Below are 26751 nucleotides of genomic sequence, written 5' to 3'. Positions count from 1 at the left end.
GCTGACTCCGAGGAAGAGGAGGAGGAGGAGGAAGAAGAGGAAAGTGAGCAGAGCCCTGGAGAGTGGGACCAGTAAACTCTTTTCCCCAGGGTCAAGGCTCCGGCCACAGCATGCTTGAATGAAGAGAGAGGGGCTCAGGGCCTTTTCCTCGAGAGGCATGTGTGCAGGGTGCGTCAGACTGACCACATCACACTCTGAGAGGTCGGCAGGGTCACATGTGTAGTCTTGTAGTTTCCATTTCATGTTGTGGCTCTGAAAATGGGGGAAAAGTAGAGTCGCAACACTGCCATCTACAAGCCAGAATTGGGGTCAAAGAGCCCATAATATGTGCGGTTGGCATCTGACTATAGTATTTCTTCCTCACCATGGAGAACTTAGAATCATTCCCTGATTCTGAAAAAAAGTTTACATTAGGATGGAAAACAATACTATCAGACTACTGACAGTGTAAATGAATGAATTTCTTCAGATTTTAACATGTGAATGTGAACATTATTTTAGAAATAATCAGAGGAAATAGCATGTATCCAGAAATTATTTTAAGAATTTTAAATAAAAATTTATTTTATGTATCAAGCATTATAACTCATAATAAAGAACTATTTATAATGTATCAGTGTAAGCTATGAAGAAATGAAAACAATAATATTGTCACGGATATAAACACTTCTTTATGGTTCTCAAGCAGAACGCTCCCTGCCTTGGTAAGTTTTCATTTTGTAGTAAGATTTTAGCCAAATTCTCATTTAAGCAAATGCTGAGGGTGGTGTTAGGTTCTGTTAAGTCGGTTCCTATTTGGACAGTGACTAAGGACGACAGAAGAATTGAGGCTTTTGAGTTGTGGTGTTGGAGAAGAGTATTGAGTATCCCATAATGGCCAAAGGAACAAACAGAGATGTCTTGAAAAAGTGCAGCCAGAGAGCTCCTTGGAGGCAAGGACAGTGACACTTCATCCCACACACTTTGGATATGTTGTTAGGAGGGGCCAGTGTTTGCAGAAGAACATCATGTTTGGAAAGGTGGAGGGTCAGCGTTAAAGAGGAAGACCCTCAGTGAGATAGATTAACACTGTGACTGCTGCAATGGGCTCAAGTGTGTCAGAGATGATAGGGGTGGCACAGGGTAGGGCAGAGTTCAGGTGTGTTGTTCCTAGGGTTGCTTTGAGTCAAACTCAATTCAGTGGCACCTAACAACAATATATATTTTCCGAACAAAACACTGCCGAATCTTGCATCATCTTCACAATCACTGCCATATTTTAAACCATTGTTGCAGGTACTGTGTCAGTCCATCTCTTTGAGGGTCTCTTTTTTACTAACCTTCTACTTTACCTAACGTGATGCCCTTTCCTGATAAAATGTCAAAAATACATGAGACAGCTTGTCACCATCCTTGAGTCTAAGAAGCATTCTGACATCAATTCTCCCAACGCACGATAGTTTTCTTTGGCAATCCAAAAGTCTAAGCAAATTATTAAGGGTAAGGGAATAATTGTTGTCAGCAACTCGAGTCTCATGCTGGAATTCTGCGCCCCTTTTTGCTTCAACTAAAAGAAGGAAAGGGGAAGGGAGTCAGTGCAAGGGAGTCTGCTCATTTTCCAACTGTCCCAAGTGTTTCCGCTAACATCGCAACCATCATTCTTTGTCACATCATGTTTCCACAGAACAAAAGTAATCTACCTTCCACCTTCCACTTTTATTTCCAAAGAAAAGCCCAAAGTATAGATCAGAAGACTGCCTGCTTGGAGTTTTTTCTCCACTAACTGTCCTGTATGCCTTGCTGGCCCTCACCGAGCTTACTTTACAGGGATCTCGGCCCATCAGCAGCTGTAACCAGGACCTGCCTCTCTAGCATGATTGGCATACCTCAGTGTGGACATAGACATGTTGCCCACAGGTCTGTCATGGGGTCTCCCTTCCCTGACCTCACATCCAGACCCAGCTCCTGTATGTGAACAGGCATTCCTATCAGCCGGGAGCTGCCTCTGCTGTGGTGTCTGACAGTGACCGTCACCCTGCATTTGCCCCATGCCAACTGCTGGGTGAGAGACACTCCCAAAGCCACAGGCCAAGCTTGGCACCGAAATAATTGCTTAAAAAGATTTTTATTATTTAAAAAACCATGACAAGATCAGAACTTGATTGAACTTTATTTTTCAGTTTGATATTGTTGTATTTAAATTACCTATTCCATCCTCACATTGCATTCCTGAAGGATTCTATGGGCAAAATGTGACTGATCCAGAAATCACCCAAAGAAGATGGAAGGAATACATAGAGTTGCTGTACCAAAAAGAACTGGTAGACACAGAATGATTTAAGGAAGTAGCATTTAATCAAGAGCCAATGGTAATGAAGGAAGAAGGTCAAGCTGCACTGAAAGCATTGGGGGGGAAAGGTGCCAGGAATTGGTGGAATACTAATTGACATGTTTCAGCAAACAGATTCAGCTCTGGATATGCTAACCAGTCTGTCCATAAAGAAATTTGAATGCTACCTGGCCAACTGACTGGAAGAGATCTGTGTTACTATTCCCGAAAAGGTGATCCAATATAATGTGGAAATTACTGTACAATATCATTATTGTTTGCAAGTAAAAGATACTGAAGATTATTCAAATACAGCAAGAACAGTACATGGACAGGGAACTGCCAGAAATTCAACCTGAACTGAAAAGAGGCCATAGTATAAAGGATATCATTGGGATGGATCTTGGCTGAAATCATAGAATACTAGAAAAATATTTACCTGTCTTCTGCCTATACAAAGGCATTTGATGGTGTGGAACATAACAAATTATGGCTAACATCAAGAAGAATGGAAATCTGAGAACACTTAATTGTGCTCATACAAAATCTATATACCTAGACCAAGAGGCTTTTTCTGAACAGAACAAGGGAACACTGCATGGTTTAAAATCAGGAAAAGTACATTAGGGTTGTATCCTTTCTCCATATATCTATTCAGTCTATGCTGAATAAACCATGTGAGAAGCTGGACTCTATGAAGACGTGGCATCAGGAAGGATCAAAGGAAGATTCATCAACAACTTGCATTATGCAACGTTGCTTCTGCAATTTTGCTGCAGGAGATTGGACTACAGCCTTCAATTTAGATGACATCGCAACATCAAAAAAAACCAAGAATCTTCACCACTGGACCAATAGGCAACATCATGACAGATGGCGAAAAGACTGAAGTTGTCAATTATTTCATTTTACTTGGATCCACAATCAAATCCAAAGCAACAACAGTCAAGATGTGTTGCAACAATGTCTGTTTAAATACTAAGGTTCTCCTAATCCCAGCCATGATATTTTCAATTACTTCCTTTGTAGCTACAAGTTGGACAGTGACTAAGGATGACAGAAGAATAATCAATGCTTTTTAATTGAGTTATGGCGTTGGAGAGGAATACTGAGTATCTCATGTCTATCTTGGAGGAACTGGAACCAGAGCGGTTCTTGGGAGCAAGGATAGTGGAACATGGTCTAACTTACTTTGGGCATGTAGTCAGAGTCAGAATGGGCCATTCCTTGAAAAAGGACATCATGGTGGGGAAAACTGGAAGATCAGAGAGAGAGGAAGACACCCAACGAGATCAGTTGACACACTGGACTTGAAAATATCAAAGATCATGAGGATTGTGCAGTACAGAGTAACGTTCAGATCTGCTGTTCAGAGGATCGCTGAGTCATAGTCGACTTGATGGCGAGGCTCAGTGTCAAGAAGATAGATTCTCACCACTGGACCAATTGGCAGCATCAGGATGGATGGTGAAGAGACTGAGATTGTTCACAGCTTTAGTTTGCTTGGTTCTACAGTCAACACTCTCAGCACCAGCAGCCAAGAAATTAGAAAACGTATTGTCATGGGAAAGTCTGCTATTAGGGACCTCTCCAAAGTACTGAAGAGCAATGGTGTCTCTTTGGAGACTAAGGTGCGTCTGGTACAGGCCATGGTCTTTGCTATCACTTGTTATGCATCAGAGAGTTGTACAATGACTAAGGAGGATAGAAGGAGAATTGATGCCTTTGAGCTGTGGTGCTGGAGAAGAGTATTGAGGGTACCATGGACTGCTAGGAAAACAAACAGATTCATCCTGGAAAGGGTCAAACCGGGCGGCTCCTTGGAGGCAAGGATTCTGAGGCTCCGTCTAACATACTTTGGACATGTTGCAAGGAGGGACAGGTCCTTGGAGAGGGACATCATGCTTGGTAGGGTGGAGGGACAGCACAGAAGGGGAAGGTCCCCTATGAGGTGGATTGATTCAGCGACTGGGGTAATTGGGATGGGTGTGTCAGAGATGGTGCGATTGGCACAGGACAGAGCAGTTTAGGACTGTTGCACATAGGGTCGCTATGAGTCACAAGGGACTCGATGGCACATAACAACAACATTATATTTTCACTATTTTGAGGCCCTAGGGAGCTTAGGCTTGAAGAACTTCTTTGAATATGTTTCCAAGGGCTGTCAAAGATAAGCAGGAGGCAAAAAAAAAAAAAAAGCCTTTCCAAAGAGAGCTCTCCAGTTGAAGTGTAGCCTGACTGTATGCTAGATCTGTGCATGTGTATTGCTTCTCACCATTTCTCCCTATTCACATTTCTTACTTCTAAGCCATAAGTAGGCCCAGATTTTCCTTAAGGGAAGTCCTAGCTAGGAGTGAGGAGCAGCATTGTCTAGCTTCATACTTCTCCCATCTACTCTCCAAAGTGCTGCCAACAGTCTGCCTCCTCCAGTTAAAGTTCTTCTAAACCACATGAGTTAAGGCATAAATACAAATTCCTCAGAGACCTTCCTCTTTCATCAAGAGCCAACCCTACCCCTACCACACATTTTAGTCCAGAAACACCAAGCAGTCTGCTGCCCCCAAATGGCCCTGCTCTGTTCTGCGTAAGTGTCTGGGTTATTACATACTCACACACAGACACAGACACAGACACAGACACACACAGACACGCGCGCGCGCGCGCATACCCAGGGAGCTCTGGTGGTACAGTCCATAGTGAACTATGCTTCCAACCCAAAGGCTGTACTTTGCTGGCAGATCAATCTCCCAGCAACTCCCTGGACAAAAGATGGACGGTCTCTTCCCATTATAATTTAGAGCCTCAGAAAAACAAAAGAGGGTCAGCTATCTGTCAGAACTGAGTCGATAGTGGTCACCACCACCACCCACCACCTCTTTGTCTCTCGACAAATCTCAACCCCACAGCAAGCACCTCTCTGGTCCTCCTTGACACCTCTTTCCCTCACAGAGCCGCTGGCCCTTGTCCCAGACACCAGTCCCATTGCCTCCTGTGCCTCTGTCGACAGAAACACTCCAGGAAGCCACCTTGGGCTGGCCCTCTGGATGAAGGTGACCAGCTCAGGGACTAGCATCTAGATCTAGAATTGCCATCCCATAGCCACAGTGTTATACAGATTATTCTGGAGTGGAAAAGTGAGCTGGACTATTCAGCTTTGGGTACTAATGTCTCCCCCCTCCTGGATTTAAATCCTGCAGAGTAGCAGTCACTCATAAAATCCAGAGTAAAGAGGTGTTTTGTGTGGGTTTTTGTTGTTGTTGTTTTAACTTCCATTTTATTTTCAGATCAGTTTGTTGTTTTTCCCCCCCAGCCTTTAAGGAATTAAATTCTTCCATGGGCTTTGGTGGAGGTGACAGGGCAACACCTGCAGGTCTAAATCCGGGTGATGTTCCATCCTTCTGGCTTCATGAGATCGGTTCCACACCACCTTGCTGTGAACGGCACGGCTCACACACGGTGCAGTTTCACATAGAGCTTTGGAAGCACAAGACACTCACTTCGGAAATGCCTGATGGCAACTGCCTCTAAATCAAATTACATACTTCTTAATTGCCTTGACTTTGGGCATGCACCAGGCGCAGTTCATGCAATGAATATGCTGCATGGGGCTGTGACCTTTTTTGGCACGACCGTTTTTTCTCTTTTTCCTTGTCATCTTGGAAGTGAGGGCTCGACAGAGTAAGTACGGAGGTTTTTGATGCATGGCCCTTAATCGTGATCCACATAGTGAGTGGGCGCCAGCAGAGGTTCTCAAACATCAGGTGCGTGAATTCGTGTGGGGAGCATATTCATTTTCTATGGCTGCTATAAAAAACCTCCATCAACTCAGAACAACACTTATGGTCTGACATGGGACTTTGCTAAAATCAAGGTATGGGCAGAGCGGGGTTTCTCACGGAAGGTTCTAGTGAGGGAGTTGCCTTGTCTTTCCAATCTCTGGAGGCAGCCAGAGTTCCTTGGATTGTAGCCTCCTTCATTGTCAAAGCCAGCAATGCTCTCTGGTCCTTTCATTATCACATCTCTTTGACTCGTCTGAAGGAAGGTCCTTGAGAGGTTAAATGGTTTGCACTCACCTATTAGCCTTAAAGTTGATTATTTGAACCCAAAGCTACCAGCTGTTCTGCAGAAGGATGGACAATCTCCTCTCATGCTATTAAGTGCCTCTGAAAATCCACCGGAGGGTCAGCTATGGGTCAGTTCCAACTCGAATGTGTGCAACAAGAAGCCTGGCAATCTGCTTCCATAAAATTACAGCCAAGGACACTCTATGAAGAGTTCTGCTCTGTAACACACAGGTCACCATGTCAGTCTCTGTTGTTAAGGACTCACTCATGTGGTTAGACCGGACTCACCCAGACCATCAAGGCTCCTGACCCTCATCATATCTCCAAAGCCCCTTTCACTGTTGTTGTATACCATCGAGTCAGAACCGATCCACAGCTGACCCTCCAGCAGGTTTTCAGAGGCAATTAATTGCAGAGGAAGAGACTGTTCATTCTTCTCCCGCAGAGGAGCCGGTGGATTTGAACTGTGTGCCTTCACAGCGCAGCTTCTTGTTTCTAGGCCACCAGTACTCCCTTATGAGCATTAGGACGTGGCTATGTTTGGGGAGCTGTGACTGAGACTTTCACAAGAGCTTAGGAGAACGCAGGTTTCCAGACCTTGACTAAGGAGATCTGAATCTGATAGGTTTTTCGGGAATGGCCTGGAAACCTCAAGGGGCTCTGATGCAGCGGGTCTGCAGATCAATCTTTGAAAAACAAACGAACCAAGTCAGAGAGGAGACAAACGTGCTGGCAGTGTGGGGGAAGGGTGAAGCAGGGTACAAAGTCACCGCTGGGTCCTCCCCAGGGTCAGAGGCCCTGAAGCCTGATGACCCCAAGAGATCTTCAGCTTGGTCTGGGATCCCCAAGAGTAGCTGGGGTGCTCTGCCCCTGCTCCTTGTGGGGAGCCTCACAACGGCCCAGGTCAGCTGAGTTGGATTACCCCCACTACCTCATCTCCTTTAACTGCACCACACCTCTCCAGAGGAATGCAAGAGGTCAGAAGTAACTGTGCCTTCCGTCTTTGTGCTCGCAGGGCCTGGGGCACAGAAGGAGCTCCAAACGTATTTGTTAAATGAGCACGTGAATGAAAAACATAAGGGCTTTAAGTGTGACTTAATAACATCATTTGCTTTATTCAGAAAGGAAAAATCCCCCAAACTTGATCAAACCAGTATGAAAAGTGCTAGTAGACAGGCAGGAGGGGAGGTCTTCGGGAGTGGATGATTTTAAATGCACAGACTTTGGATCTGGGTCCAGGGAGAGCAGGTTTGGAGCAGGGCAAGGATTCTAGGAAGAGGAACAGCATGAATGAAGAGTAAGCTCAAACTCCATGTTCATCACAACAAAAGAAAAAGAAACCTAGATTCAAAGAAGCAGCTACTGTCTACAGAACAGTCTATGTAAACCACAGCCTCATTTACCCTGAGGTTAGAACTAGAGGGTCCCCAGCTTCCTCCACTGACCATTTTAATAGAGTAAACCTGACTGGATGGGGAGGGGGGATATGGAACAGAACCATAAACTCTGAAAGACCCCCACCCCAGATCTATGGGACTGTTGAGACTGCAGAGCTTCCTGAACCTGCTGCATTGAGGTGACTCTCTGAACCTTGGATTGGTATACCCTGGGGTCACTTTGTAGCTAAATAAAAGACTAATTCACAAAAGGACTAATATAATCTATATAAAAACCACCAACCTGACCTTAAATAGTTAACTACTTGAAAACAAAAATGAGAATTGAAAGGGGAAAGAGAATAGACGAATAAAATCCAAGCCAGAATGGAGATAATGAGCTGCACACGTTGTGAAGAACGTCGTCATTGCCACTGAAAGACCTGTTTAGAAATCATCCAGCGGGAATCTAAACTGCTGTGTAAGCTGTGAAAACACAAGAATGAAGAGGAGAAGGCCGGAGGAGGCAGCGTACAGACAGAACCCAACAGTTAAGACTGACTGAAGCAGGGGTCGGACACAGGGATACCCTGGGGAAGCCGACCATGGGCGGGTAGAACCTGCTATCCCGCTCCGCTCCCACCACAAACATCTGGCAAGTGTCACGGAAGAGGATCTGGAAGCTGGAGGAGACCTGGAGTGAGGAGACAGAGAGCAGGTTGGAGATAAGATGGCGAACGTAGGATGGGGACCAGAGAGACAAAAGTCTAAGACATTTGTTCAAAAGCAAGGGGCCCCAGACCATGCTGGCCTTTGGTGCTGGGTGACTGTGTACGGTACAGCCACTGCCAGGATCTGGGGGTGGGTATGGGGACCAAAGCTCAGGAAGGGACACTGGCTTATCCAGGTGGGTGTGAGGTGCTGGCCCTGGGGTCCCAGGCAGCTCCTCAGTGACAGAATGGGAAAGATCAATGCAGCTATTACAGGCGATTGTGGAGGGCTAGGACCTGCAGTGGGAGAAAAAGGTCACAGGGCTCAGGCCAATTCTAGGAAATGCGATGCTCCCAGAGCAGAAGGGATGAAAGGAAATGGCACAGAGATGTGATGTAAGGGGTTAAAAAAAAAATAATCATGATGTCATGTAAGAATCATTTCCCAAGAGATTAGAACAACTTTGTTGACCATCCTGAAAAATGCAGGTATATTTGGTGTCAGAAGTTTCCTCTGGGCAGTGGCTCCTGCAGTGCTCAAGGCAAAGCCCACTCCTACATGAGCAGTGTGGGCCTGCAGGCTGTGGTCACAGAAGCATTTCCACTCAGTGGCTTGGTGTCCATGAAAATCCATATCTGGTTTGTCCAGCACTTCTTTCCAAGTAGAACCCACCCCCAGCCCCATCTACAGAGAGCCTAGACATAAAGACCTCAGGTGGGCTCCTGGACATGGGGGTAGCACAGGAACATCTGAGTGATGCCCATATTCCCAGGCACTGCACAGAATGGGTGGGAAAAGAGAAGTATGGCTGAGCCAGGAGGACACAATCGGGGAGACAGTGGCAGACCACTGTGCTCAGTGAAATGAAGGAATATGAGTCTGTTAAGATGTTAGGACTATTAAGCCTCTCAGAACAATTTTATCTGTGGAGAAAAGGTCACAGAATTGACTGATATAAAATTCTATGAGCCTAGGCAGAATGGGGGCCTCACAAAGCCGTATTTCTTTTGCTCCAAAGCTGAGAACTTAGTCACAGCTCCTAAAAATGTTTGGGAAGAGTTGGTCCCATGCTAGGCACAAACATGGATTCACCATGTAAAAAGGTATTAAATACTAAGACCTTCATGCAGGGCTGGAAAAAGAATTTCTGGTTGAGCAAGTCTCTGAGATGAGCTTTTTCTCCAAGAGCCAGGCACATTTCCTGCCTTCAGCTGGGAAGGCTAGTCCCTGCCATGTCTCTTGGATCGAGGAAAATCTTGGGCTGTGTCTCATTCAGGTAGAATGCAACCAGATGAAGGGTGGGCGCCCCTAAGAATCACCACAAACTGGCCCCAGAGCAGGACCAGGAAATGTCGGCATATTAAAAATCCTTCACTGTGTCCCAAGGAAAGTGTGCCTCAGTCCACTCTGTCACTCTTGCTTTGGCTCAGAGATTAACCTACGTTCCCGGGGATCAGGTATTCCAAAATGTCTGTGGACACAGAGGCTTCTAAATATATTTGTTGACTTAAAAACAACACAGATGCCAACAAGCACATGAAGAAATGTTCAAAATCCCTAGCTCTGAGAGAGATGCAAATCAAGACAAATATGAGATATCATCTCACCCCAGTAAGACTAGCAAAATTTAACAGAACAGCAAGCAACAAATGCTGGCGAGGTTGTGGAGAGACTGGAACCCTTATTCACTGTTGGTGGGAGTGTAAAATGGTGCAACCACTGTGGAATGTGGTATGGTCCTTTCTCAAAAAGTTGCAAATAGAAATACCATTTGACCCAGCAAATCCACTACTGGGAAGCATCACTGACATCCAAACAGATATATGCACACCCATGTTTATCGCAGCTTTGTTCACAATAGCAAGGAGTTGGAAACAACCCAAATGCCCATCAACAAACGAGTGGGTAGAGAAGCTGTGGTATAGTCACACAATGGAATATTATGCTGCATTGAAAAACAAGGAACTCATGCAATATTATTCAAAATGGGTGACCCTGGAGGACATTATGATGAGTGAGGTATCTCAGTCACAGAGGGACAAATGCTATATGGTGCCACTGTTGTAGAATGAGGCTGACATCGGGATGTGGGTAAGACTGAGAAAAACTGGATGAAATATGTTTACGGCATTGAAGTCTTTGGGGGAGAGTATTTTATATTTTAGGGCATTATGTTTATCGTAAGAGTACGGAATGAGGGTTGCAGAGTGGATTATATTTGGGGATTTGGGGGATGTGTGTGGGGGATTATGTACCAATGAGGGAGGTTTTTCTTTCGCGTTTGAAGGAGAGGAGCAAACGGGGGATGGGGGGGCGGGGAGAGGGGTGCAACAATGAATGAATGGAATTCCAAAATCTCTGTAGATGTTCACTGAAATGAAAAATAAAGAAATTAAATAAAAAAAATAGAAGGGTAACTTGTAAAATGTATGTGAGCATCCAAGAGAGGAAAAGAAGGGAACATAGAGGGACAGGATGGACAGGGAAGAAATGGCAGGTAATACAGTCTGACGGGTGAAGGGATGGGGGTAAAGGAAATGGGAAAGATCCAGTAGGGATTGGAAAGACAGGGTAATGGGGGCACAATTCAATGGGGATTAATTTTATAAAACACAATGTATGTGAATATTGTATGAAACATAAAGTGAATGGAGGATACTGTGAAACACAATGTATATTAGCTTTATATGCAAAGTAATAGTAAATATTTAAAAAAAAACAACACCGATGTCTTTACTGGACTATGTATTTCTACATAAGCAGCTCTGTTACAACAAAATTTGGTAAAATTCACAAAAGCGTACAAGTCTTTAAAGGAAAGCATTTCCCTTAAATAGAAAAAGATCATTTGCCAAATAACATCACATTGAGATGTACAAAGCAAAAAGTATTAGAAACATGAGAAACAGACAAATATGAATGTACTAACACAGCAGTCAGTCTTTAATGGATTAGATAAGTAAAAGTTAAAAGTCTAGAATAACATAATGTATAAGGTCAAATTAATACAGATGCCTCCTTTTCCAGTTCCCTGGGAACATTTATTAAAATGATGAATGTTTTAAGTACTAAGAAAATATCAATAAACTCTTAAAATGCAGAAATTAAAGTGGCAATAAACTGCAAATTTGTAACAAGTGTTAAAAACAATAATAATTTCAAATACCTCCTCAGTAAAAAATGACGAAAATGTAAAATTAAAAATCATTTATAATTTAGACAACCACACATCAACATTTATCCAGATAAATATGTACTTGGAAGTATAAAGCCATATATTACAAAGCAAGGAAAAGTTAAGATGGAATTAAACTAGAGACGATGAAAATAGGAATAAAAGATTAATAAGGATAAATACAACCCAATCATGAAATGATACATTAAGTTAAAATACAAATTCCAAAAAGATGGTTTTGGTGGCAACCAATGAAATAGGCTAAATCTGGTAAGACCAGTCAGAATGAAAAGGGAAGTACAGACAAATATAATGAATGTGAAAGGAGACGGTACACTGCACACAAGTAAATTTGAAAATATTAACAAAAGATTTAGGAAAATTTAAATGCCTAAAAATTTACAGAATAGGAAAAAACTTTGAAGAGACCAATAAGTATAGGAAAAATTGAAAACACTGTCAAAAATTATTTCCTAAAAAGGCACTAAAGACAGTTTCACACATGTTCTAAAAACTTCAAAGAGGAGAGAATTCCAACTATTATCTAAACTGTTTCAGGACACAGAAAAAGTTAAGAGAGCTTTCCAAGTTGTCATTCTTTTGCCTTGTCTTTTTTCTTTTTTAAGATGTTAATATAAATGATACCCTTACCTGTCAAAGATGGCAGGAAAATAGAATTACACTACCATTCATCTTACTGAGATAAAAAAAAAAAATCCAAGATAAAATTAGAAAATAAAATCCAGGGCTTTTCTCACTTAAAAGTTATTTTTAATTATATAGGTAGTGCACATTCCTTGTAGAAAATATAGACAAGAAACATAATATAAGAATCTGATGCAAACCAACCAATCTCAAGTAACCACTGTTAACATTGAATGGAGTATTTAGTAAAAGAACAATATAATGCAACCAAACTAGATTTCTTATGGGTATCCAGGGTAACTAACACTGGCAGATTAGTAAACTCAGCTTATGAGGTCATCATTTAATCATCTTGATAGAGGTGATAGAAATATTTCCTAAAATTCTAATATTCATTATCAATTTAAGATCAAAGCAACTATTAGTCAACTAGAAATGTTGTTGTTCACTGTCATTGAATTGGAACTTACAGCAGATCCTCCAGTGGGTTTTCAGAGGGGGTAACTTGAATGGGTTGGTTCTCCTACATAGCAGCTGGTGGATTTGAACTTCCTACCTCAGGGTTGGCAGCACAATTCCCTATCCACTAGGCCACAAGAGCTCCCTAACTAGAAATAGGGAGGTATCATTTTAACATGTAAATTAAACTATGAAACATATGTGTGATTTAACATTGCTTGAAAAGTGGTGGCCAAGAAAGTGAAGATTATTAAAAATATGGAGGTAAAATCCTCATTACTATAAACTATTATCTATCTGAAAAAGTCAAAAGAAGCAAGAGTAGCAATAACAAAAATTATTAAAATGAAGAACTGGCTAGTTATAAAATAAATAACTAATAGCCAAAGAAAAATTAACTAATAAGTATTCAAACATTACTCTCTTAGGCAAAGTTAAGAAGAATGAGGTAGATTCATGTATTCTGACAAGAGGACCTTCAAGATTTTGCCAACTAAAAAGGGCAAATAGCAGAAGAGTTTTATCATGTGGTCAAGACATAAAATATATATTTGGAAAAAGAAACTAAGGACTATACCTCAACGATTATTGACTGCTTATCTTGGGGCAGAGAGTTTGATTATTAGGACTTAGCTTTTTCTACACTGGTTTTTTTTCTACGTTTGAATTTTAGATAACTTTTACCTAAAACCTTTTAAATCAGAAAACCAGTGGATTAAACTTTCCCTCACTAATTAGTTGTGCCTCTCTAACCACTACACTTGGAAAACTAATGGACAAAAGTTCTTGCTTGCAACAGAAACCACAACTACATAAATTACTTACCCTAGGGGAAAAAAAAACCAAACACTGAAGAACACATGCAAAAACTTCACAAATTTGCTGAAATCAAAGTTTAGATACTATAAAGATATTAATTCTTTCTATAGTATTGCATAAACTTTAAAAAATTCCATTTTCAATTCTGAAATATTGCAAAATGTTTCTCAATTTCTTTTGGAAATATTAATATGTAAAAAATGCTTAATAAAGTTTAAAAATGGTTAATTAGTAGGGATTGGGATTTTTTCTGTGTCACATGGGGTCACTATGAGTTGGGAACTGACTCAAAGGCACCTAACAACACAGCAGTGACTACAGAATCAGTGTGTATCAGTGCCAGAATGTATGACAGATCATTGGGCCAGAACAGAACATTCAGAAGCAAGCTTAAGGGTATATTAGAGCTAAGTATACAAGGAAAATAGCATTTCCTATCAGTAGAGAAAGGAGAGCCTTTATTAAATGATCTTCAGACAATATGGAAGAGAAATTCCACATAGATTAGAGATTTAACTGTTTAAAAAGAAATCATGAGTAACATGCTGGGGAATCTTTATGCACTCTTGGAAATGGTATTGGAAAAAATGACCAGTGTGACACTTAAGGAAGCAATCATAAAGCAAAAGGAAGATTTAACTTTTTTTTAAAAAAAAGTCTTATTTTAAAAAGTCACACACATACCATTTTTTTGTTTTTACAGTATCTGTAAAAATAACTCCAAGAAATCAATGAGAAACCTAACTGAATACCTTGGGAAAAAGCTGGCCAGGAGAAATGAATTTATAAATTAGCGGGTAACAAAATAATTTCAGTCATAGAAAGCAGCCTGTTTTCATGGTACCATGGGTGTTAAAGAGAGAACAGGACAGACTCACACATTGCTGGTGGGAATATAATTTGGTATCATCTTTCTGAAAGGCAAAATTGAGGCAAAATATGTAAGTTCTAAGAATGTGCATACTTTTTGTAATTAGTCAAGGTAGGATATTTCTCAGAGACATTAACACTTAAAAAGGTTTTTTTTTTTCATTCTGCATGTCCATGCAGACTGATGGATGGGCTGAAGCTGAATGGAGGCTGCTCCACAGAGTGACTCAAGGACCTAGGCTCTCCTCCCGTGAGAGCCTCACTATCTGGAGAGGCAAAGGATGAGAGAGACCAGAGAGTCAAACATGGTGTCTCACTGTCCCAGCCTGGAAGTGTCATGTGCCTCTTCTACTCAAATTTCATTGGCCAGAATTAGTTACAGGGCCCTGACTAACCAATTGGCTTCAAGTGGATTCCAGCTCATAGCAACCTCATGTGCATCAGAGCACACGTATGCTCCACAGGGTTTTCAATGGCTAGTTTTTCACAAGTGCATCTCCCAGGCCTTTCTTCTGAGGTGCCTTGGGTGAACTTGAACCTCAAACCTCTTGGTTAACAGTCAAGTGTTTCAATTCACTTTACCACCCAGGGACACTGAATATAGAGGGAATGGAATGGATCCCATCTGCCTGAAGGAGAGGAGAAGCAGAGGAGAGAGCACGCGTAACATCCATCACACTTTCGAGCTAGCAAGTCCAATCTTAGAAAATCTAAATGCTCACAAAGATTTTAGAAGGATTTCCTCATATTTTTGTCTATGGCAGTAAAAAATCAGAAATAATCTAAATATACAACGTACAACCTATAGAGATGTTATTACATATGTACTGATGTACTGATGGAGAAATTTATTCACAATATTCTATTAAGATGAAAAGCAACACGTTATAAAACAGTATGTATGATTCTTTGCTGAAAAAAAAAATTAAAGAGGTCTGAAAAGAAAGATATATACACACCCCCCCCCGCAATGTTAACAGTGGTTATCATCAATAGTGTAATAACAAGTTCTTATTTTTTTGTCTTTTCATGCATTTGTAGTTTTTAAAGTATGTATGTATGTACGTAGAAAAATCAACTGAAAAAGAAAAAAAAGGACTTTTGAGAGAATCTCATTCTTATCATTAAACTTACTTTTGGTGCAAGAAATGCCCTCTTTCCTGTCATATTATAAGATATTGCTACAGCAATCTATCTAATGTCAGGACTTTATACCAAAAATGGTACAACAGGTAAAAAACAATGACAGCTTCCCCACAGCTGCATATCATCAGTTCTGTCAATCACCTGCCTGAATGTATTTATGGCAACTGTCTGAACTCCACTGTGGTTTCTCGAAGCTCCTGCCAGGTGCAGTCTGGATTCTCGTGGCTTGGGGGCCTTCTCCAGCGAGGCTCTCCCACTCACCAGAGAGAGTCGGGAGTTGTACAAGTCTACTAAGAACAAAAGACCACCAGGTCTTCCTTCCACACACAGATTCCAGAACAGGTAACATCATCATTAGATATATTATGAAAATAAAGACTCCTCTTAGGTATACATATCTTTTATTGAAAATTCTCCCTATTTCTCTTGCTACGTCCTCTTTACACACACACACACACACACACACACACACACACACACACACACACACATACACACTCACTCTCTCAATTCATTAGAATACTTCATCCAGCCCAAATTCTTGCCAAATGCTCCCTCCTTGACTGGCCAGTTTAAGGAGAAACTAGAAAAGCTACTTTTTGAGATAAGTGTATGGAAATGACAGCAAATAACACACATTTGTATACAGGACTTCCCCCCTCCATGCTCTCACCACCCCTAGAACAGATCATATGGCTTTAGGAAAACCAAGTTCTCAGAAACTCTTGAAACCATGCATATCTTTGAAAAACATTTATAGACAATAATTTGCAATATTCTAGTTTAGATTGTTGGTGCTTCGAAATTCAGTGATGAGACGAATACAAGAATGATGTTTCAAAGGATGAATGACAAAAATAACGCTCTTTTGGTTGTTGACAAAGAACAACGGCTGGTTCCTTGGTCAAAGGTAGTCTCTTTAGAGCATCTATACTAACTCACCTCCCGGCCACCTCCTCTCTCTCCTCCCAGGGTGCACCTGGCCCAGGTACACCCTGTGATTGGCTCTTATCCAAAGTCATGCTGGATTCTAGACTGCTCTATAGGAAAGCCTTCAGACAAGGAATCCTTCCAAATTGGGCAGATCGCAATGATTCTGGACAGCATATTAATGATACACAGTCTCACTTTTCATTTATGTAACAAGAAGTGAGGAAACAGAAGCAGGCCATCTGGTCTCCCATTCATAGTATGGACATTTTTATTTATACTTAAGCCCTAGTGAAACCCTGAATGCACAGTAAACAGAACGCTTAACTACAGTCTGGGACTGTCACACTTCTGTCACTCATCACTTAGCAGAGGAAATGCACATATTCTAGGTGGAAATGTTCACATAGATTAAGTAAGTGTAGACAACACTTTGTTAGGATTTATCTAAAACACATATATACCCCAAAGCAGTAGCCTCAGCATATGGGCTGGGCTGAGGTTGTAAAAAAAGTCCAACAGGTTAGAGACCCAGTTCTCCTGGGAGTTGGTCAGATTCTATTCAACCTTCTCTAACTTCTGCTGCCCTCCAACCCCTACCAGCTACTGGCTTATGTATGAGAGGGGATGGAGGTGGACAGTGGACAAGCAACCCCAGCCAGAACTCTGTCTATCTCTGCCACTACAGGTTGCTGTTGTGATATGTCTCTGAGTCGGAACTAACTCACAGCTGAGCCTCCAGTGGGTTTTCAGAGGCTAGAAATCACCTGGGAGGAGAATCTCCATCTTTCTCTTGCGGAGCAGCTGGTGGATTTGAACCATATGCCTTTGGGTTGGCTGCATAGTTTCTTGCCACTGTGCTAGCAGAGGTCCCTTAGGGCTTTCCATTTATTTGGACCCAACTGTTCATCCTCCATCAAAGGCATCCACCAAGGACTCAACCTGAGCATAGGCCTTTTCAGAGCATGACAGTCATCTTAACTAACATTCTCCTGGAGAAGCGCTCAGAAAATCTAGACTCATCCACATGTGAGACTCATTCTTTGTAACAAATGTAGACTTAATTCTGATCCACTCATCTGTAAACTGTCCTTTGCTGTGGACCTAAGTTAAAACAATCTAACTGCAATAGGCTTTTCTCAGGTTACAGCTTTTGTGGCCCTTTGCCATCCAAGGACCCCAAGGGGAGGATGGGAGCATGGCTCACAGAAGAACACTGAGGCTCATGAGACCGAGGTCTGGGACGCGTGCTGTTCCTCACTGGCTAGGGGACCCTGGGCATGTCACTTACCCTTTCTATTGCCTCTTCCTCTCTGTGAAATGGGGTTATGGCATCCGCCCAAGTCTTCCATTCAATTAAGCTGAAAAGTGATGGTCTGCAGGAGAATATGAAAATGATGGACCACATAGTGTGCCCACACCTGTCACTGTGGTGATTTTCACCTGCCCTGGGCACTAGGATGACTTCCCTCCATCCACCACTCTCCACTTCTGGGTGTGTCCAGCTGGGTCTTTACTGTAGTAAAGACAGTAATTTTTTTAAGGCTCATATCCTGATTAAAAGACTCCAAGTTTTGTTTTGCCTCATTTAGAAGTTAGATTTTATAGATGCAGAAAGCAGGATGATCAAAGCAACTGTTCTGGAAGGAAATGTTAAAATCAGGGAACATCATTCAGAAACAGAGAATGCTCTCAGTTCCCCAGGAAAGCGCACTGTGGCTGGATGCTCACGAGTGGAAGGGGATGCTCTGCCTGAGATGGTGAGAAGCAGAGAGCCTCCGAGCTCAGATGTTAGCAGGACTGCACAAGAAAAGGGGGCACACTGACCAGCTAACACCAGGACAAGTTCATGCAGCATTTTAAGTTCACCCTTCACACCACCACTCATCTTTTGACCAACTGTTCACAAGCCTTCCTCTGGCATGCTTCCAGTTCATTTTTCTTAAATACATGAAGGAACATTAAGATTTTGAGAGAAAAGCAGAAGGAATGGAAAGCCTAATGCTTTTGAAATTGCTTCTGTCACTGATGAACCCAACTTAAAAACCAGCTCCCACTGCGTTGATGCTGACTTGTGGAGACCCGTGTGGGTCAGGGTGGGATTGTGTTCCGCTGGGTTTTTAAGTGACTAACTTTTCCTCAAATGACTAACTTTTTCTGAAGTAGTTCATCGTCTTTTTCTTTTTTAAGTTATCCTGGGTGACCTTGGACTTCCGGGTTTTAGTTGGCCAAGTGCATAAATCGTTTGTACCACTCAGGAATTCCAAAGCCAACTTACCTTTCCCTGTGAAAGAGTCCTCACTGCTTTTAGCTCTTAAGACTCCGAAGGATCTAGAACTAGATGACCCTGCACAGCCAACGGCACCTGTCTACATTCCTCACCTCCCACCTCTAAGGTGCTTGTCAACCTCTTCAGTGTGGCTGAGGTTGGAACACAGGTGTCAGCCACAGAGGGACACAGATGCCATCCATGGCAATGGCTCTACCACTTCATTTCCACCCTGGACTGAATGGTGTCCCGCAAAATACACATGTAATGATATAATGTGGAAACCATGTAATGACCCCACATGATCGGATAAACCAAACAGCTGTAAGAAGATTAAAGATGGACTGCTGCACCCTTTAGTTCCATCACAGTCATGGTAGATAGAAGGGAAGCGTCCCTAGGGTGTGGCCTGGAACACATTTTCTTTCACTAGAAATCAAAGGGGAGGAAATGGAGCTGAGAAGGGGACCTTGGGACCACAAGAAAGACTTGCCAGGAGTAGAGTTTGTCCTGAGAGCCAGGTCTCTGCCTGAGGAAGCTCCTAACATCGGAAAAGGCCAAGATATAAGGAGGTTTCCAAGGAATGAGGAGCCATCAGCTGCTGATGGAAACCTTTCTTCAGGACCGACAGAGACCTTCCCCCAGAGCCGGCACCCTCTCTTTGGATCTCATCTTCTACACCATAAGAGAACAAATCTGTGTTTGTTAAATTCATCCCCCGGCGGTCTCTCTCTTACTGCAATACTAGATAATGAAGATATTTTTCTAAGTCACTGCTAGCGGAACACACAAAAAGGCTTTAGCAAAAGACCTCATCCTCCTACCTGAACATACTTCAGCTGGTCACGTAATACACAGTGCGGGTGGCTGGCTCACCACCAGCCCCCCGTCCTCAGGGCCCTGATAATGATAGTAGGAAGCTGCTGATTGTCAAGTGTCATGAGAGACACTTGGAACTCGGGGAAAGAGCAGGGAGAGCTCTACCCCACCCCAATCACCAGGAGGGGTGACCACACTGTCCATTTCCTGTCCACTCCTCTCCCTCTTTTCTGAGTTCCCCAAGAGCCCAGTGAATGCAACTAAAAACTGCCAAGGGCCGCCTGCCACCTATGGAATCCCCCTAAAGTACCTTGGTGCTCTAAATCATAAGCTTCCCCTCCTTTCCTCATGCCACACAAGACCACCCTGCGGGGTGGGGGTGGGGGTGGGGGCTCAGCTAGGTGAAGAAGAGCCATGGGCCTGAAGACTCACCGTGGGACCCGGGTCACAGCTGAGGGGATGCCTAGCTCCCCTCTCAGGTTGTGTCTAACAACTGGAGCACATTATCAAGAAGGTAAATTCTTTGGGGGGGGTCCTCAAAGGAAGCCCCAAAGTCCCCCAGAATGCACTGAGAAATGTACGGGTCCAGGGACGTGAAATCTCCTGTCTTGCCTGGACCAGTCCTCCTTAACAGAGAATACCAGCAGTAGCCTGGAAAACTGTAGCCCATGAGAAGCTCTGTAAGAGGGGAGAAGAGGTCCATGTTTTAGACCTTCCTCAGCAGGCACTGAGAGGAGTGAGGCCAATTGGGCAAAACTCCTCTGTCCTAAGGTCAAGGCTCAGCCACGTGACTGTTGCCTCCCTTATAAAGCTGTGTGATTTCTTAGGCTTCAACTATCCACACCCAATATAGGTACCTACTCTAAGTCCTAAGCCCTGGGCAGCTCCTAGGAGTCCTGGAATTCCCAGGTCATAGGAAAAGGACAGTCTCAATATCAGAGCCCCCCCCCACGGCCCACCGCCAGGACACCATTGGCTGTGCTCCGAGGGCCTCAGACCAGCTTCCTCCCCTGCCACATTTCCTGTTTCCACAACTCCTGAGGCAACCCTGGGGTTTGATCACACATTTGAATTTATACTGTCAATCAACCAGCATAACTAGGATGGCGGCCCAGTCACCAAGACAAACTCTGGTGTGGGGTTTGATTAACACACTATATTCTGTTGATTTGTTGAATGGAACAGGTATTTATTAAGCACCTACTTGCGCCAGACACTGTGCTAGGCACGCTTCCTGCACGCTTCTCTCACAGCACAACCATCTGTTCAGAAAGAAAAACCAAGAAAAGGAACATTGTCGCAACCATACAAACTGGGCAGGTGGGGTGTGATGGACACAGGCGAGTCTCGGGCCTGAAAACACACCCACCAGAAACTAGAGTCCTTTCTCTGGACAAATCTCTACGCAGTGAGTGTTTTAAAGCATCTCAATATTTACTGAGTAAAAACTCATGATCTTTCATGATCTCACACATTGGGGCCTAGCAGACATTCAAATACTCTGAATGCCAGTCAAGAAAAGAAGAAAACCACTTGGTGTGAAGGATATTCATATCTAGATTAGAAAGTATAATTTCTCACACCCCTCCAGTTCATATGGTTGCAACAGCCCTTAAGAAAGAATATAAAGGTCCCTGCCCTGACTACATAACTAGGGAGACCTAGTTCTGGATTCCTGAGACAGAATCTTCCAGTTGTCCACAACCTCACAAGGCCAGAGAAGCAGAGATTTCTAATCGGAAGAGGAATTGAGTGGACGGCACAACTGGTTTGGAAACACGACAGACTGCGCCTGCATTTACAGAAGCAACGCAAACAGAACATCCTAGTCCTAGGTGGCCTCCCGCACACACACAGTGGGCTAACGCCTGGCCCAGCCCTAGTTGTCCGTGCCCAGCTTGGAGAGGCCCCTTCGGAAGTCGTGGAGGTCGTCGATCTTCCCGTCCAGCACCTCCAGGAAGTTCTTCAATTCCACCTTCAGGTGGCGCTGTCGGTACTTGCTCTCCTCAATGTCCGTCTTTAGCGACCGCACTTTATCTTCCAGGTTTTGATTGTCTCTCTCTGCTGCCTGAAGTAAAACAAAAGAGGCAAGAGTCTAGAAAACAGAGCGGGTGGGGCCACTAAAGTCCATTCGAGCCATACTGTCCATTCTCCACCAGACCTGCGGGGCTTGAATCGAGTTTGAGATCCCGAGGGGGAAAATATCACCTTACTGCTGTTAGAACCCGGCAGAGCGGGGCCCCCCAGGGGGTTTTCAGAGTCTGTAAATCACATGGGAAGAGACAGCTCATCTTTCTCTCCCAGGGCCTCTGGTGGATTGAAACTGTCAGAGAGGCACTGCCTTTGGGTGAGCAGCACAACTTCCTAGATTACACCACCAAGCTACCCGAAAACCCCTAGAAATGCTCTAAGTCCCCAAATATACAGGCACACAGGGCTGTGGCCACCGAGGTCAGAGAGGAAGCAGTTAATGCAAATACTGCAAAATGGGTCTGCAAAATGAGCATCTGTTTGGGGTGATAAAAATTTATGGAAGCAAACAGCAGTAATGTCTACAACACCGTGAATCTAATTATTACCACTGAATTAACTGGGCACTTAAAAGTGGTTAAGATGGTAAATTTTATGCCACATACATTGCAGTGATGTTGTTGTTAGGTGCCACTGAATCACGTGTACCTCACAGCCACCCTCTAGGACGGAGCAGAACTGCCCCACAGGGTTTTCTAGCTGTGATTTAGCCCCCAGGTCGCTCTCCTGGGGAGCTTCTGGGTGGGTTTGAACTGCCAACCTTTTCGTTAGCAGCTTTGGTTAGTATTTAAGTGTTGCTTATTTATGCATTTTATTATAATTAAAAAGAAAAAGCAACAGCAGACATTTTTTTCATGGTTCCTCCTTCCTGTTTGTTTTCTGACAGAAGTGATAACGTAGCCTGAAGAACCAAGTCCCAACACAGAACACAGGACCCTGCATCCCTCCTGAGGGAGCCTGTTTCAAATTCACACTGAAATTCCAGCAAGGCTTTCAGCCCCAGGTCTGGGGTGGTCAGCAGAGGCTCCCTTTCATCTGGAGAGCCAGGAACTGAGAAGAGATGGGAGGACAGTGGCTGGTATTGCAGCTCCACAGATGGGGCGAGGCCTCCTCAGCCTCTGGTCAGCCTCTGGGTCTCAATAAGGAAGTCAAGGAGGACTGGCCATGTCAGTGACTTGGGGACAGACAGTGTACCCAGATGCTGTTACCATGGAGACGCAGGTCCCTGCTCTTCCAAAGCAGGCCCTCCGGGCGAATCTGCCAGCTAGCTCTGGAAGACAGGACAGCTGTACGTCCTTGAATGAGGCTTGCGTCTCAAGCAAGAGCTTCCGAAATGCTTTCTTTCGTGGGCATAAAAGGAGACGAGCTTTTGAACACGTACACATGAGCCAGGAGCTAACACTGGGGATGCATACCTGAATAAACTGCTCTCTCTATATATCCAAGGACTTGAAGTCAGGAGACTCCTGGAGGTGGAGGAAAGCATGAAACTCCTTTTTATACGAACCAGGCACTGAGATCAGCGAGGGACCAGAAGTGGGCTGACATCCAGATCTTATGCCCAAAGCCTAGCCCTGCAGTGTCTGCTCCTCCCACCTCTGTGGTCCTGGGGGGACTTCTGTGGGTGGAAACAGCTACCTACAGTGCTGCTATACACAGGACTACCTCTTTATAGCTAGAAAAAAATCCAAAGACAAACACTGATGCATACACACCCGGGGCAAATATGGCATCAGGTCTGCAATTACCACTGCTTTTTTTTTTAAACCACTGGCTTTTATGAAGAGAAAAGCATTCTTATTTAGCATGTGAGGTGTGGCAGAGAAAGGAGGCTGAGGTGACGAGGGACAGCACGTCCACCTTCCTGGCTAAGCTGAGCTAGCCAGCCTCATCCTTACCTCTAATTTCTCAGAGACGTATTCACACTCCGACATGAGCTGAGGGATGATTTCACTTTGCTTTCGGAGATCCTTCAACTCCTACATGACACAGAAATGAGTCAGGTACAAGGTCTTCCCATAAACTGCTGACGTGTGTCAACACCAACAGGAGCTGTGACGATGATGCTAATCCTTCAGCGTCACGTCATTCTAGGAGCTAAGTGAGTTCCATACATTATCTCATCAAGGCCCTAAGAACTCAGTGGCTGTGGCATGGATTTGACTCAGGGTGACTCCACATGTGACAGAGAACTGTGCTCCGTGGGGTTCCCAACGGTGTCTGTTCAAAGCTGATCACCAGGCCTTTCTTCCGAGGTACCTCTGGGTGGATCTGAACCTCCAAGCTCTTGATTACAGTCTGTCCCATCAGCCATCTGCACCACCCAGGGACTCTTTAAAAACACAACAAACCCAAACCCACTGCTGTTGGGTGGCCTGTGACCCACAAGAGCACTACAGAGCAGAGCAGAAGTAACCCTCAAGCTTTCCATGGTCATGACCCTCATGGAAACAGAATGCCTCATTTTTGGAACACCAAGTGCTCAACCAATGTGCCACCGGGGACCCCACGTCCCACCAGAAAAGTTCCAGATATTCTTGGGATTCCAGTTGTGTAGATGAGGCCGCTGGGACTAAAAGAGGTCGGGCAGCTGGCCCATAGATTCTTGGGTCTACATACCCCTCACCAGGAAATACTCAACTCTGTGGCTGGTGACTCTGGCTATATTAATTAGACAGCAGAACTCAACTTCCAGTGAGAGATGGAAGATTATCTACCAAGTTTCCCAACTGTACTGTTGGACAGTCTACGTCCTCTCAGATCATGCTAAACGCAGGAGGGGATGTGACAGGTGTGACCTGATCTCTGGGCTCTGAGGCACCTGTGTGTGGCTGTTACTCCAGGCTCTGTCTTGGTCTGGGCAGCTGCCAAGGCCGAGTCACATGGCCCACAGCCAGCCACCGTGTCCTTGGGTTCTATCCCACCCATGATGCCCAGGGGACGACGAGGGGACACTACCTTTCACCCACAATGACTCACCGTCTCTTTCTCCCGGAGTTCTGATTCCAGCTCCTCGATCCTGCGCTTCAGCTGGCTGTTTTTCTCTTTCTCTCTGTTTATCTCACTGCATTGCTCTTCCAGCTCGTCAATCTTAAATAAACATTACACGTTAGAGCAAGCATGCTCATTTATGTTAGATGCCAAGCAAGAGATCACCGCGGCTCTGTGGCTGTTTCCCCTTTAGAAAGGATATAAACTAACCAAAAAACTAAAAATGGCATAAAACTACAAATTTCAAAATATTTTCTTTGTGACTTTGAACGAAATCTATGCAACATGGAGCTGTGTTTTGTCCCACTCACAGGAGATGCTTTTTTTCTCTCTCCCAGTGCAGCCAAACAACAGAGCAAAACCTGGTTTCAGGCTGTTCTGGGCTCCGTCTCCTCACAGCCACAAGACAGCACCATTGGTTTGCTTTAAGGGGCAGTCACAAGCCAGGGCCAGCTGTCCCCTGACACCCTCTGCTTCTTCTCAGCATGATCTTCCACATCATTTTAATATGTCCTGAATTATGCTGTTTCATCTCAAGGGTTCAAGCCTGCAGGGCTAGGAACTGAGTAACTCCATGGGACGCAGGCAGCCCAATGGGAATGGTGACCTTTCAAGCATTTTCTTTCTAGATGACCTTTGCCTATTGCTGTGTGCACCAGGCCTGACCTGCAGACCTCTTCCTGAGACACAGAAGGTGGGCTGAGCAGCAAAGCCAGGCTGTACCTGCCTCTCCATCCTAGTACCTCTTGAACAGATGTTTCTGCAAGGAAGGACCTAGTCCCCAGGATTGCCAAGTGACAGTGAGCATTTCCAGGGACCAAAGTGTGTGTGCAGAGTGGTGGGTTCTGAACTGAGGGGGAGCATGAGAACACTACAAGGGAGGGAGACCTAGGCACCCTGACCACAGGTCCTAGTTATTAAGGGCACTAGGCAGAGGCTGGAAGGACACCACTCCAAGGGTCTGCGACCCTCAGGGTCTGAACTGGGGCATCTGGAGAGAACTCCACCTTCAGTTCCTAGGCCTGGAACTCAATGTCCAAAAACTCCCCATTTAGGGACAATGCATTCTTCCTTCTGTGACACAAAACCTCCACCTCTGGCTCCCACTCCAGCCCTTTGGAGGTTAAATACAAAGCCAAATACTCAGTTCTCTGCTTGGGGGGTGGGAGGAATAAAGGACAATCGATCTTGCTGGCAAGAGGATCTGGCAGGTCCTGGAATGGAACTTGCAAAGTCAGCAGCTGGCCCACTGCCCTCACGGTCAGCACTTTGGACATTTACATGGAAAGCTCAACATGGTCTGCAAAAATGACAGAAGGCACTTGGAGGTGCCGCCAGCACCAAAGCCAGATGGTGATGGGGAGCGCTGGGCTATAGGGACGCCACTCGGGCCAGGCAGGGCAGCTGCCAGTGGGGCCGAGAGACCCTCCTGGTGCTCACTTAGAAGGCAGACACCAAACTCAAGCACTCACAGCCTGTGAGAAAAGTGACTGGACCAAAACCTCGTCAACACAGAAACCTCAGTCCTCGAAGGGGGACTCTAGGCACTCAATCGACTTAAGCAGCTCTGCAGAAATAGGGAGAGTGGGTGATCAATCACAGGCAAGCGTGGGTGAATTCAAAAGACGCCAGAGTGCCAGCATCCCACGGTGGGAGAGCAGAGGGCTCCGGCCCGCCCACAGCGGCTGTCAGCACCCAACCTCCTCATATTCCCAAGGCTATTTATTACGTCCCTTTACGCTCCTCCATTTGCAGTTTGACAAATAATGATTTGGACAGAAGCAGGGCTTCTAAGGAAACGATTTTCCTTAAAGTCTATCTTCTCCCTCAGCATGAACCTTTCACATCTCTCTTTTCCATCAAAGACCATGAAGCATAGAAATGCCAACAGAGGGGCCCCAGGGTAAAGGACCAACCCCCAACAAGTACCACAAGGCGCTCTCTCAGAGGAACTAAAAGTAAAACCCTATACATATCTACCTTTTTTTGGTAGAAACAAACAAAAATCCTTCACTGCCAACAAGTCAGAACCAATGCACAGCAGATTCTCCTGCAGGTTTCCAAAGCTGTAAATTGCACAGGAAGAGACTGGCCATCTTTTTCTGAAGGAGCTGATTTTGAACTTTCAGAGAGGTACG

At 44.4% G+C, this 26751-nt stretch overlaps 1 protein-coding gene across 1 annotated transcript in view; it reads right to left on the bottom strand.

Moving 5' to 3' along the window:
- Positions 1-21267: 21267 nt before the first annotated feature.
- HOMER2 (homer homolog 2 (Drosophila)) overlaps positions 21268-26751 on the bottom strand; it is a 75576-nt gene continuing 70092 nt past the window's right edge. The window contains exons 7-9 of the mRNA XM_006885206.1: positions 24602-24712; positions 23521-23601; positions 21268-21659 (exon numbers count right to left, since the gene is read on the bottom strand). Coding sequence (XP_006885268.1) covers positions 21471-21659; positions 23521-23601; positions 24602-24712 — 381 coding nt within the window. The 3' untranslated portion in view covers positions 21268-21470. The remainder of the gene's footprint in view (positions 21660-23520; positions 23602-24601; positions 24713-26751) is intronic.

Source organism: Elephantulus edwardii, unplaced genomic scaffold (assembly GCF_000299155.1).
Source record: "Elephantulus edwardii isolate Elephantulus edwardi_28Jun2011 unplaced genomic scaffold, EleEdw1.0 scaffold00041, whole genome shotgun sequence".
Classification (NCBI taxonomy): Eukaryota; Metazoa; Chordata; class Mammalia; order Macroscelidea; family Macroscelididae; genus Elephantulus; species Elephantulus edwardii.
This window is presented reverse-complemented; position numbering and strand designations above follow the sequence as displayed.